The sequence below is a fragment of the Perca flavescens genome, chromosome 14 (genome assembly GCF_004354835.1).
Source record: "Perca flavescens isolate YP-PL-M2 chromosome 14, PFLA_1.0, whole genome shotgun sequence".
Classification (NCBI taxonomy): Eukaryota; Metazoa; Chordata; class Actinopteri; order Perciformes; family Percidae; genus Perca; species Perca flavescens.
This window is the reverse complement of record NC_041344.1, coordinates 9,282,397-9,297,154: the sequence shown is the minus strand read 5'-3', so window position 1 is coordinate 9,297,154 and position 14,758 is coordinate 9,282,397. Positions and strand designations below refer to the sequence as shown.

General features: G+C 41.7%; 1 protein-coding gene across 1 annotated transcript in view; it reads right to left on the bottom strand.

Annotated features, from left to right (window-relative positions):
* erf (Ets2 repressor factor) overlaps positions 1-6,757 on the bottom strand; it is a 39,229-nt gene extending 32,472 nt beyond the window's left edge. Inside the window, exon 1 of the mRNA XM_028598193.1 lies at positions 6,116-6,757. Coding sequence (XP_028453994.1) covers positions 6,116-6,137 — 22 coding nt within the window. The 5' untranslated portion in view covers positions 6,138-6,757. The remainder of the gene's footprint in view (positions 1-6,115) is intronic.
* Positions 6,758-14,758: the final 8,001 nt, after the last annotated feature.

Sequence of the window (14,758 nt, the reverse complement as noted above, 5' to 3'; positions counted from 1 at the left end):
AACTCCTTCACTTGGGGTAAGGACTCATTCCCTACCTGGAGAAGGCATTCCATCGGTTTCCTGCTGAGAACCATGGCCTCCGATTTAGAGGTGCTGATCCTCATCCCAACCGCTTCACACTCGGTTGCGAACCGATCCAGTGAGTGCTGAAGGTCGCAGGCCGATGATGCCATCAGGACCACATCATCTGCAAAGAGCAGCGATGAGATCCCCAGCCCACCAAACTGCAACCCCTCCCCACCCCGACTACGCCTCGATATCCTGTCCATAAATATTACAAACAGGATTGGTGACAAAGCGCAGCCCTGGCGGAGGCCAACCCTCACCTGAAACGAGTCCGACTTACTACCGAGAACCCGGACACAGCTCTCACTTTGGTCATACAGAGATTGGATGGTCCTGAGTACAGACCCCCTCACCCCATACTCCCGCAGCACCTCCCACAGTATCTCCCGGGGGACCCGGTCATACGCCTTCTCCAAATCCAATAAATATTCACTCATTTTGAATTGGAGACTTGCAAAATGTTCCAAAAAAGCTGGGGCAACAACAGACGTTCCACAGGTGAACAGGTTAATTTGTCATGGATGGATGGATAGATAGATAGATAGATAGATAGATAGATAGATAGATAGATAGATAGATAGATAGATAGATAGATAGATAGATAGATAGATAGATAGATAGATAGATAGATAGATAGATAGATAGATAGATAGTTCAGAATACGATCTCATATTGTACTAAAATAGTTCACCGAAACGTGTTTCTGAAAACATTTTAAGCGAGAAATAGGCCGTGCAGTTGCTGAATCCGTCTTCATTTCAGATCGACAAAGGTCAGTTTAAAAGATTTTCGTCAGATTTTGAGAGACACCGAGCCGACCGCTCCTCAAGTGGAGTGGGGTGCTGCTGCAGGTCACGTCACGTCACGTCACCTGCAGAAATGTCAGGTGGGAGAGAGGCTGGCCAGAGTTGGAGGATGCGCCAGCGTCGTTTATAGTCTGGTGTGTGGGAACATTTTGGATTTCATGTTACCTATGATGAAATAAAACAATATAGAACTGCCACTGTGTGCATGTTTTGTGCAACATGCATTCAATATGCTAATTTTAGCTATATGCTTAAGTATATTCTGGAGTGTTAAAGATTAAAAGAAAAAACAACAAGAACCGAAAACCGTGACCCAGAAACCGTGATACGAACCGAACCATGCCACCCCTTATATTATATATATATATATATATATATATATATATATATATATATATATATATATATATATATATATATACCCAAAAAGGCATAAGCTTGTTTTATGGTTGTGCGCAGGCTCCACGCAGAGCTTTTGCCGTAGCCTACGTAAGCAACCTGATGTTTATACTTGTGCGCTGGTGTGTGCGTCGAGCCGGCATGTGTGTGTGTGTGGGGAGTGGGTGATAGAGCAAGGGAGAAGTGAGAGTGACGGCGAGCGAGCGAGAGAGAAACAAAGTGGAAATCTGTAGCAGGAAAAGTTAACCCTCTCCTTGATTTCATGTTGTTTATGGAGAAGGAGAACCAGGAAATGGATCAGGGGAAAAGGAGAAATGCAACGCTACCAAGCCACGGCCAAGCGTCGCTGCGACGTGCAGTTCCGGGTCTGCAGGGGTACGCAGTCGATTCAACGCACGACCATAAAACGGCCTTCAGTCGTTCACAAGCAAGGATGGGGTGAGGTTCACCCCTTTATGAACAACTGCGTGAGCAAATAGTCCAACAATTTAGCCCTTGTGTTGACTTCGGGTCAAATTGACCAGTTTTAAATTTTTGTTTTATATCATAAAATATGGGACGTAGAAATAAGCGCTGAAAATGTGTAGAAGAAAAATTTTACAATTTAAAATGTTGGAAAAAGCAAAAACAAACTGTGAAAAAAAGGCGTTGAAAACGTTGGAGAAAAAGAAACTTTTTTCAAGATTGACGATCCCTCTGCAAACCAACATAATTATGTAAATGACATTACCACGTGGGCTCAGAAACACTTCGGAAAACCATTGTCAGTTAACACAGATCGTCGCTACATCTACAAGTGCAAGATAAAACTCTACCATGCAAAGCGAAAGCCATATATATCAACACCAAGAAATGCCGGCGGCTTCTCTGGGCCCGAGCTCATCTGAGATGGACTGACACAAAGTGGAAAAGTGTGCTGAGGTCTGACGAGTCCACATTCCAAATTGTTTTGGGGAATAATGGACGTCATGTCCTCCGGAACAAAGAGGAAAAGAACCATCCAGATTGTTATCAGCGCAAAGTTCAAAAGCCAACATCTGTGATGGTATGGGGGTTGGGTGTTAGTGCCCATGGCATGGGTAACTCCATGAAGGCACCATTAATGCTGAAAGGTACGTACAGGGTTTGGAGCAACATATGCTGCCATCCAAGCAACATCTTTTTCAGGGACGTCCCTGCTAATTTCAGCAAGACAATGCTAAGCCACATTCTGCACGTGTTACAACAGCGTGGCTTCATAGTAAAAGAGTGCAGGTACTAGACTGGCCTGCCTGCAGTCCAGACCTGTCTCCCATTGAAAATGTGGGACGCGTTATGAAGCGCAAAATACGACAATGGAGACCCCAGACTGTTGAGCAACTGAAGTCGAACATCAAGCAAGCGGAATTTGCAAAAGGATTTGCAAATCATTGTATTCTGTTTAATTTACGTTTTACACAACGTCCCAAATACATTGGAATTGAGGATTGTAGAAAACGTGGGAAAAAATAATATATTGTTTCTAAACACACTGCTATTGGATCGGAAATCTGTGTCAGCCGATACACAAGTCTCGAAGTAGGTATTAAGAAGGAAAGAAAACGGGCTTGGGACATCTCTAGAGACCGAACAACCACGTCGCTTTACACTTAACTCGCCAGCACCTCTTTTCAAACTTTCCCTGAGACAAACAACCTTGGCCTCAACTTGTAGTGTAATTGTGCCGTCTCTGCTGCTGGTGCCAACAGCATAATTCAGTATTTATGGTGAGAGTAACACAACTGAGTCCGTCCCAAAAGAAACTGACAGTGTCGTTCTTTTTTAACAAAATGAGCCCGGGGTTCCTTAGATTTGGTCTAACCAGCGTTAGAGCTATTTGAAATCTGCATGAAGACTTCTTAGTTGTTCTTCCTGTAATTACAATATGCTGACTCAACTGCACACAACCCAATGGTCTTCCTTAAGGGCAATTTGGTCTCGCTGGTAAAAGTCAAACACTTACTTTGTTGTGACCACATCAATGTCAGGTAGAGCCACACATTGACAGACAGATGGGCGTACATGTGCACACACACACATCATTTTCACTTACAAACACATAAATACACTCACAGTCATAAACAGCCCTTACCAGACTTTACACCAGCTAATTGCTCATGTATGGCTCCTTTCAACACACACACACACACACACACACACACACACACACACACACACACACACACACTGTTGATATAAGAAGTAACACAAGTGGAAAATTGGAGCTGGTGGGGCCAGACTGCTGACTTCCTGATAGGAAGAGTGGAGTGGAGGTTGACCCATATATACATAAAGTAGTCAACAGGCTAACACCAGGGGAAATACAGACAAAGGCTCTGTGTAACTCCATGCATAATGTAATGTGGATACAGATCAGGGTTACCCAATGGGATTCTCTGATATTAGCATGCCTCTTTACAAATAAAAAACCCTCCAATCCAAAGTAAAATGGCCTACATCACACTGATGCCACTGCACAGCTTCCTTTAGAGCTGTGACTCACTTTCTTTCAATCCCCAGAAATTAAGGGAAATTGGTATGAATCACAATACTAAAATAGGAACAACTGAAAACTTACAAACCAATCTGGTTTTCATTTAACAGACACATCAACAACAGTTATAACTCCTTTAAGCTCTTTGTGAGCCAACCAAACCAGAAAATAATGTATTAACAGACAAAGAGAGATATCATTTTCCATATTTGGAATATCCTAAAATGTAATTTGCAAAAATCATGGTCGGACCGATTGAAATAAAAATAATAGAACTCATACAGTCAAGAACGTTTATTTAAGTGTTTATGACCCAAGACAATTATTTTGTCTAGTATTGGGTGCACATCTGGGATTTAAAATTGGAGCTATGCCACTCACAAGGAACTTAAAAACAAAACAAAAAAAATACACCAGCAAACACCCTACTCTGGTCATTTAAGCACTTTTATTTCCCTCTGGCGTAAGATATTTACACACCCATGTGGCTACAGAACCTCTGATAAAAGTTCTCTCTATGAAAAAAGTTTCTGGAGTTTGAGTTTTGTCATAATTGTGATATAAAAGTTGTCTGAAGCAGCGCCGAGATCCAAAAGTTTCTAATTATGATGTAGTGTTGTGGTGTGGCATTCCTCTCTTAAACATCCATTATGGCTATTGGATCTCAGACTCCTGACTAAACTGAGTTTAAGTGCACCTGAAAGACACAATGGAGTAGGGCTGGGCAATAGGGAGAAAAATCAGATATCACGATATTCTTGACCAAATACCTCACTAATCCATATTGCGGTGATATTCTAGGGTTGACAATTGGTGCTTTAACAAAATATCTTCACACTTAGATTTTAGATAAATAATCATCAGTAATGTGAACATAATGTCTAAGTGGGGAAAAGGCAAAATATAGAAGAGCTACAACAGTCTGGTAAGTTCAGAAAAGTACATCACTTTACTGTACTTTACTGTCACTTTACTGTAACGCAGCCTTTAAAACCAGGAAAAGACACCACTTATGTCATATCACGATATTCAAAATCTAAGACGATATGTAGTCTTATACCACGATATCGATATGATATCGATATACTGCAGCCCCAGCCCTACAATGGAGGACATGTCATGAGTTATGGATGGAAAATCACAAGCATTTGAATGACAACAAAAACAGCTAAAAAAAAAAAAAAATGAGCGGAATTTGAAATAGTAGCTTTGAAGTGAAATCTGTTTAAATTCCTGAAGCAGCTTAGTAAAGCTGTTAACTACACTGGTACACAAAGTGCCTCACAGGAAGCAAAGAAAACAGACTTTTGGGGACAAACTATGCTTCTCGGTTAAATAAATATTTAGGCAGTGTATTATCCAGGATCTCAGATAACCTCTGCTACAACCTCAGACTTATCAGCAGTTAAGTTCTCAATCCAATCATGCAGTCACTCTCGCTACCTTTCACTGTAGGATGTGATGTAGTAAAAGCCTACAAGGAAAAGTGATCTCCAGCTTGTAATAATGAAAATGCAACAACAAAAAACTCCAAACTCCAACGTGAACAAAAAGCAACAAGTATTTGCTCTGTCACTTCCTTAAAATAAATATATAACAAATAGCTGAGTAAATTTGACATGTAACTGGATTTAACCTCCCCAGGCATTCCCCCCCAATCATCTCCTCTGAATAGTGACCTTAAAGCAACTAATAACTCTTTTGAGTTGCCATTTTTATAGTGTCTTCCCTGCAATAAGAATTTAAAAATCCCTTATAGTTATCTCTCTTTTAACCCATTCCCCCTGACTTTCTTCTTCAGATTTAATACTGTGGGTGCACCATCAACGTCCACCTTTAATACTTGCAGTCACTCACTAGTTGTCCCATGTGGTGTTGGTTAAAAGCAAAATTAAATAGAATTTTGTTCCACTAAATCTGAGTCGTCCTGTGCTGGGACATTAACTAAAGTGCACTTTGGCCCTGACTCCTTACCACTGATCCGGGATAGTATGCTAACTATACTGTCCCTCACTGTAAATAGCTCAGCATAGCTTCAAGTTAAATAGCGTGAAAATAAGTTACAAAGTAGCATTTGTGATCGCACAGTAGCTGAAAATCAACGTGGTCGTGAACAGGACTCACTTTTTTTTTTTTTTTGCTGAAACAATAACAACAGGCTCATATGGATCCACCCTAGCGCCATAATTTTGTCACATTTTGCCTTGGAGCGGAGAGTTTGTTAGCGTGCTAACCAGCTAGCCGCCGAAGCAAGGCGCTGTTGTTTTTAATCTGAAGAACAGCAGCAGCGTCTGAAAAGTTGTATATTTAATAAACGTGGCCGTCAACTTACCCGAGTCTGCCGGGGTTTTCATCTTTGTTGTCGTCGTCGTCGGCGTGCCGCTTCGGTCACTTTCCCCGTCGACTCGTAACTTTAGACGTTAGTTAGCTTTGCGTTTAGCCAAGTTAGCAGTGACACCCCACTCCTTCCTCCGGTGTTGTTCTCACAAGTGGCTGGTTAGAAAAGAACCTGCCCCGATTATGTGCTCGCTCTGAGTAGGACAAAAAAACAAACTCCGCTGACTTCACATACGCTTGTGCGTTTTATCTCGACACATCGGCGTTTGTTGGGAAAAAAAAAAGTTTAGTGCCGGAATATTTGTTTTAAAGTAACGTTACGCGGCGTCCGATGCGAACAGTTGCCCCGAGCCTCCGGGGGGAAATCCAGTCGCCCCGGTCTGAATGGCGCAGGTCGAAGTTTGAAGGAGCCCTGCTGCTGTTGGTCGGTGTCGGAGCAGCGGAATGCAACGAGACTAAACGTTCATCCCGTTTGTTGCAACGATGTCGCATGGTCGACTCCTCCTCCACATCATCATCCTAAACGACAGTCAAAACAGCGGCGCTTCTGAAAGGAACGAAAACCCCAAAGCCAACTCTGTTCTTTCTTTGCCCCTCTCTTTCTCCGGCACAGACTTTTTCTTTTTCCACTCACTCACTCACTCACTCACTTCGTGTTCCCTCACCCCCCCCTTTCTCTCTCGGGGTGTCGTGTTTCGCTCTCCTCCTGCCACACGGGGCCGCCCACGCTGACCCACGGAGGGAGGGAGGGGTTGAGGAACTGAACGCCCACTTGTTGCCAAAGATCGTCTGTGTTTGTGAAAGATTCACTTTTCCTTTCAGTGCAACAGTGAGCTGGGAGGAGCAATCATGAAGTAGACTATACAAAGGTGCAATGTGTGTGTCTATGTATAATTAGCCTAATGAAACACATTTATAAAACAACAGACACAATTGAGCTAAAGCATTTTTTGTTCAAGTTACATTTAATTGTCATTTCAACCATAAAAAGATATATGAGATGAAATGACTTTGTCAGAAGACCTAACCTCTATCTTAATATCCTAGGTATGTTTATATGGATTGCATGAAACAGAAATGTTCAGATCTGATCGTTGATATTGCTCCAATTAGTTTTGTTTGTGATAACTATGGTTTTTAAATCTACCAGTTGCCCCAAACCTAAGTAAGTTAGACAAATTAAAATGTAATATATTAATTTGTATAATAATATATTCAGTTTGACATCATACTTTTTTTTTTTTAAACACAGCAGATATTAACATTTGAGAGGCTGAAACCAGTTTTACGATGAATTGATTAACAAAATAGTTTCTGACCTATTTTCTGACTAATTCGGTAATCAACTTAACGTTTCAGCTATTTTGTGTGTGTGTGTGTGAGAGAGAGAGAGAGAGAGAGAGAGAGAGAGAGAGAGAACAAGGCAAACAACTAATTAGTTCAATAAATAATAATTTAATGAATAATATTATTCATTAAATTATTTATTGAACTGATAAAAACATAAATAGCCTAAAACTGACAGATGTGCATGAAAAGGGAAACATCTGCTGCCTGCATTTAGTTCATGGTTGAGTTTAAATTAAATAAGACCAGTATGGCGTCAGATTTATTTAATTTTTCGAATGACTCATTATCTTAATAGACGATCTTCGATGAGGACCAATCGCTGGCTGCTGCCCAGAGCCGCGCCGCCGCCGCCGCTGCCCGTTTGTCGACCCGCTCGCTCCCGGTTGGCGCGTCACGGCGTTGCTGTGGAGACCCGTCACCGCCGCTGGTGATGACAGGCGCCGTGTTTACCTGTAAACTGCGACAGCGAGGCAGTCCGGGAGCCGCCATCCGTCGTTTGTACACAGGGAAGGAAGGAAAGGCCAATCAACAGGTGTTTTGTCCTGCAGGAATGGATGGTGGCTGGGTGAGACTGAAATTTACATAGACTGTAATTATAAGAGGACATCGCCTGTAGCCTATCAGGCGCTTATTAGCATTATGGGCTCCACACACACAGACACACACACACACACACACACACAGACACACACGCACATTCACACACATCTTTTGTCCCCCACTCCTTTCTTCTCCTCTCTAAAGAAGGGCCCTTCAGCACTTACATCAGCTCTGAGGAGGCAGCAAAAACAGAGGGAGTTGAAAAGAAAGTAGCAGTAATTACTCGAGAGCGTGAACTGGAGGGCGAGGAGCGGGCTGAACTGAAGAGCAGATGGAAAGGAAATGAAGTAGAGAAGAATAAGTGTGTGGAGCCCTTTTTTTTCGCCTTATTTCTTACCCAATCAATCATTGTTTTCTCCCTTGCATCCATCCATCCCTCCCTCTCTGTCCCTCCTCTGCTCTGCTCATATACTTTGAGTGGCAGTGTGTGGGAGGTGAAGGCCAGCCGGTGGGTGAAGTATTTCATGCGATTGTCACATTGTCACACACACACACACACACACACACACACACACACACACACACACACACACACACACACACACACACACACACACACACACACACACACGCAGGCACAATAACAATACAACAGAAAACAGCTCTCCTTTCTGCTGTCACATCGCTCTTTCTTCTCCTCCTTCTCCTCTCCTTCCTCTCCTCCTTGCCCCCATACATTACACTCCTACTCCTCTTCCTCTCCTCTGCGTGTACCCTTCATCCTCCTCAGTTTTGTAAATTCATCTCCTACTTTCTTTTCGCCTACACCACCTCTCCTCCTGCTCTCTACCTCCTCATGTTCGTCCTTCTACTCGCCTACCTCACTTCTCCTCTCTTCACCTTAGTTCTTTTCCTCCTGCTCACCTCCATGTGGTGCTTCGTTAACACCTGCACCACACAAGCATTTTACATAGTACAGGAACCATCCACACACATTCATACAATGGTGGCTGAGGCTGCCGTACAAGGTGCCACCTGCAGACCCGCTCATCAGGGCCAGGGATTGAACCACCGACCTTCCGATTGGTAGACGTGTGTGTGTGTGTGTGTGGGTGTGTGTGTGGGTGGGTGCGTGCACTTATGTTCATGATTGATTGATCTGCTGATTATAGAGTAAAGGAACAGTTTGATTTTGGGAAATGTGCCTTTTCTCTTAGATGAGAAGATTGATGCCACTATCATGTCTGTATATGTTCAATTCAAGGTTATACAGCCAGGTGCTGGTTAGCTTAGCTTAGCACAAAGACTGGAAGCAGATGGAAACAGCTAGCCTAGCTCTTGCCACGTGTAATAAAATATGCTAACTAGCCTACCACACTAATTAACGCGTTATATTTGTATTATGTCTTGTCCTTGTGCGTGTACTGGTATGGAGAGCCAGGCTAACTCAAGCTAGATTTTTTTTGGCAATTGAGCTTAAAAAAAGGATATTAAACCAATCGATGAATAGGCCTTTTTTTCCACAGAAGACATTTTGACATGTCCCAGTAGGAAAAGTACATGTAATAAATAGGCTTAATGAATTCCATTTGGCTGCTAGTTTCAGGGTCCTGGTATTGTGCATACTGGGACAGTCAGAACAGAGCTATTGTTCATGTTATTTGTAACATGCTTTTCCTGCTATTACTGGCTTTAAAGGTTTCAGCTCTGCATTTGTGGGGTTGTGGCCTTTCTCCTTTTTCTGTTCTGCTGCTGACCTTTTGCTCCATCTGAGGACACGTCAAGACAAACACCTTGAGAAAGTGAAGTGTGAACGATCCCATTGTGTCTGGTCTGCTCAGCATGACGACATCAGAAATCACTAAGAATAAGACTTTGGACCAAGAATCCTGCATCCACCAGGTTTTCTTAACCATTTTTATGTCTTACAGACCCAAAGAGGAACAAATACTCACATAGGTTTTGTCCTCTGCTCTGGAACTGCAAAACTAAAGACAGGAAACCAACCATTTTACTAGAAAAGAAAAGATTTCTAGTGAATAATAATACAATGCAATTTCTTCGTGAGTGAGCTTTTAGTCTCCAGCGACCACAGATACGGGTAGCTGTGTAGGTGGGGAGATGCCACTGTGAGGCAAGAATTATATAAATCAAAATAAATCTTCCCACCAAACCTGCATTACAAAAATGGTAGTTTTAAGCAAATCAGAGAGTAAGTTCTTTCCCTTAAGAGTTTCTTGTGTGGTGAACATTTAGAATCCATCAGAATCAGATTTACATCCTCCTCCTACACGCTCCTCGTGCTTTATTGCTGAAAACGTCTGACTCATCACAACATTTTGGGAGAAAAATTTTTTATTCTGTACTTTGTATAATCGGAGTTCTGCTTAATCAATGGCATACTAAGTGGCTGGTTGTAGCTTTTGTTGTTTTTGACTGGTTCAAAATGGTTAAACTTGAAAGAGTAATTTACATTCATATTTAGTAATATAGGCTCTCTGGATAATTATAATGCTATGGTCTGCCTAACGGAACAAATGTCTTGTTGTATGCATTTGTTATAATCATTTAGATTCATTTAGTCACTTTTTTGACATGACTTCTGTCACTGTGTTTATTGTTAGCTTTTTGTACGTGTGTTTGTTTTAAAATCTAAAAAAGGAGTAACAAAAAAAAAAAAAAAAAAAAAAATGGTTGCAGCAAGTACTACAAGACAGTTAAATTCCAAAAAAATATATAACAACAAAACACTTTGGATTTGGAAAAAAAAATGTCATGCTCAATACAAAGCCGTATGTTGTTTCACAGCAAGACTCTAAAGTGTGATGAATCTGGTGGAAATATTGTGCTAAATAACTTCCGCTGAAGTTCCAATTTTCAAGCCAATTTCTTCACTCACAACACAATAACTTTAAGTGGGGCAGGAGGGACAGAGAGTCTGCAGGTTGGGGGGCACAGACACTCGGCCGCATCTAAAAAGCAACGGTAACAAAAGCTCAGTGGGAGATCTGACGCTACATACGTGTGAATTGGTGGGGTGATTGGGACTAATTGATCACCAGAGTCACCATCGGTTCATTACCGAGGTGGTAATGACCCTAATCAGTAAACAGGAGCAATCAATCACCACAGATTGGTAAATGATGCAGAAATACAGGAATTGAAGGATTAATGAATGACGATATTCTAAAACGTGCGATCGTTGGGGATTTAGCAATAATGCTATTATTTGTTTTCCCTGCTGTTGCACATTAGTTGAGATGACACAATAATAGGCTATCAGTAGGTTGTTTTGACCCAGTTTTAGACACGATTGCTAAAGTTTTACCTTACAGTTCATGGTTACAAAACGATGTGTATATGACATTAAAAACTGCAACATATTATTTACAATCAGTAACAAATAGTGACATGTAAGTTTTAAAAAAAACATTGAAATGTGCCTTTACATTGTGATTAAAACATGCAATTCAAATCCTGCTGTATCATTTTAAAATAAATGGCTTAACATGTGAAGTTACGGTTATTTTCTTTTAGGATTGGTTCCATTAGAAATTCCCCAAATACAGCTGGGTTCATGTCTTTGTTTTTTCTATAGATAAGTGTTTTATATCTGAGGAAATCTGGCGTGTTTTTAAAATGGAAAATAGGCCTGGGGGGGCAAATGGTAACTGAGCCACACCCTGAGTTAGCAGCCCTCACTCTCAACAACAAAACTGTAATGGGAGAGGCCTTTTCACACCAGCCCATCTGTATGCAAAAGAAAACACACTCACTCACACGCACGCACGCACACACACACACACACACACACACACACACACACACACACACACACACACACACACACACGCAGTAGTTAAGTCAAAATGAGGCAGCTCGTGTGTTCGTGACAGCAGAAAACGTTTCAGTGGCTGGAGGGGAACATTTTTGCCTGTTGTGTTTTGTGCAAAAGATGGAGTGATGAAGACATTTTCCATGTTGTGTCCCTCTGCTCTGCACCATGACTGTATGTTTGTGGAATAAGGAGCCCCTTGTCTGTGTGTCTGTCTGCCTGCCTGCCCGCTGGCTGGTCAGATGATATGTCTGTCTGTCTGTCTGTCTGTCTGTCTGTCTGTCTGTCTGTCTGTCTGTCTGTCTGTCTGTCTGTCTACTGCTCTTGTCCTTCTGTCAAAGCAGCAGGACAGCCTAGGATGTGTAGATAAGATGGAAAAAGGAGGGAAGAGACACGTGGAGAGGTTTTAAAAGAAGCAAAAAATAGAGGTCAGGAGAGGAGAACTGAGAAGAAACTACCAAGGATCAGTAGAGGGGGAGGGGTAAGGAAGGAAAGAAAGAAAGAAAGAAAGAGAGAGAGAGAGAGGGGCAGAGAGAGTGAATGGACCCTTTGTGATCAAAAGGCTTGTTTATTTTCTTGGCGCTTGAACTCTTCAGGAGCCACATTGGGCCTGTCTGCACTGTCTAGCTCCCGTCCTCGTCGCCTGCTCGACATCCCAACGACCGGCCCTGAATCACAAAGAGGAACCGGAGAACCACCACAAGCACCTACAGCATGAAGAATGTCATTTTGAACAGTATGAGAACGGTGGCAGAAGAAGATAAAATTCCGTCCAAATTGAATAAAAACAAGTGCTTCTTATGTTTGACTTTCATTTCTATATATTTTACTTTTTCCTCATTGAATTCCGGTGGTGGACAGTAACCATCACTCAAGTACTGTATTATAATGTTAAGATATGTGTACCTAACTTGAGTATTTACCAGTTTATACTTCTACTTCACTACATTTCAGAGGGATATATCGTCCATCTGACAGCTGTAGGTACTAGTCGCTTTACTGATTACATCAGTACATTTTCGGTCGGCTGCGGCTCAGGAGGTAAAGTGGTCGTCCACTAATCGGAAGGTCGGTGGTTTGATCCCTGGCCCTTGCAGTCTACATGTCGAAGTATCCTTGGCCAAGATACTAAACCCCATTTGCTAATTGAGTGTACGAGCAAATGTTTATCCCTCCCCTCCTGATGAGCAGGTGCATATATATTACTGTCGGATAATATAGGAGGGATAGTATAACGTTACTATTATCAGTCTGTACTCATTTACTGTTCATACTTATACCTATACTTGTGTTGCTGGAGAAGCACGAAAATACGATGCCGGTTGAGCTAATTTTAACTACATACTTCTTTTACGTTATTGTTTGGAAGTTCGACCCTTAACCATATATCATTTTAGAAACTCATTAGTTGTGTCTGTGTTTTCATTTGAAAAGTACTAAAACTGTCAGATAGATGTAGTGGATTATAAAGTTACACTTAAAATAGGAACAGCCATGTAAACTATGAAATACATTAAATGTACTTAAGTATAGTAGGCTACTTGAGTAAAAGTACTCATTACTTTCCGCCTCTTTAGAATTTGTCCAGATAAATACTTGTAAGTAAATTACACTTACTAAAATTAAAGAAATCTTATTATTTCCTATAATAAGATTTCTGTATATATGATGAAGTCCTCCTCTGCATTTCTGAAAACTGAGAAACTCCTACTTTACACCACATAATGCTGCATTATAATGCATTACATTATATTACCGTCACTACATTGCATTGGGGGATTTTGCATCAAGCAGACAGTAGAGTATGCAGTCAGTCCCACTCGGACACAAACACTCTCTGTTCCCTTCTCCCCCTCTGCCTCCCCCTCTCCCCTCTCCCCTCCCCTCTCTCTCTCTCTCTCCTCTCTCCGTTTTCTGTCTCTCTCTCCCGCTCTCCTCCAGCTGGTATTCACACATGTGTAATGGGATTAACACGCTCCCGCGCCAGGGAGGAGAGAGAGGACAGAAACGGGAGGAAAGCGGGGAGGATGAGGCCATGGAAGAAATGGGGGAGGAGGAGAGAGAAGTGAGAAAGAAAGAGAGAGAGAGAGAGAGAGAGAGAGAGGGGGCTAAACAGAGGAAGGTTGAGGGGGTGGGAGAGCAGGGTTCCTGAAAAGGAAAACAAATGTATAGAGGAAAAAAAAAGAGGGGTGGCAGAGCTCTTTCCATTAGCTTGTTATTAGGCTACAGGAGGTCACAGGGGACATTTCAGGCTCATTTGAATTTCGGAGAGGACAGCCCCCGAGAAGCTCTATCTGCATACAGTCAGACCGAGAAGTGTCAGAATAACGAAGTGCTGTTGTCAATAAATAATAACCTCATATGCTAAAAGTATCAAACGCTCTGAGTTGATAGTGGAAGTTTATCAAAGTCAACAAACAGAAGTTAAACCAGAGTTAGATTCAATCAAAATTTCAGAAACAAAAATTTGTAAGAAGAAAACAAATTATAAGAACAGATGGATGTTTTAAATGCACACAAGATGTTAAATATACTGTATAGATAATATACAGTATTTGACTAAGAAACAGACTTGATATTGACTTTATAGTGCTGTTTCTTTCACAGGCCTAAAGGGACAGTTCAAATAATTCTTAATAAGTCTTACTTACCTCTAATGGGATCTATCCATGCAGATAGTTTTGGTTACATCTGTCCAAGTTTTGAAATATCAATCTTAAGATTTAAGCTGCCTTTTTGATACAATGGAGGTGATAGTCATCTCAAAACCTGGGCAAATCAAACTAAAACTATCTGCATGGCTAGATACCACGTATTTGGCCATCTTTCCACATTGAGCTGGAGTTTTTGACACCCCAAAACTAAGCTTTTTAAAAATGGCTGCTACAGTGGATTAATCTGAAAACATTAGCC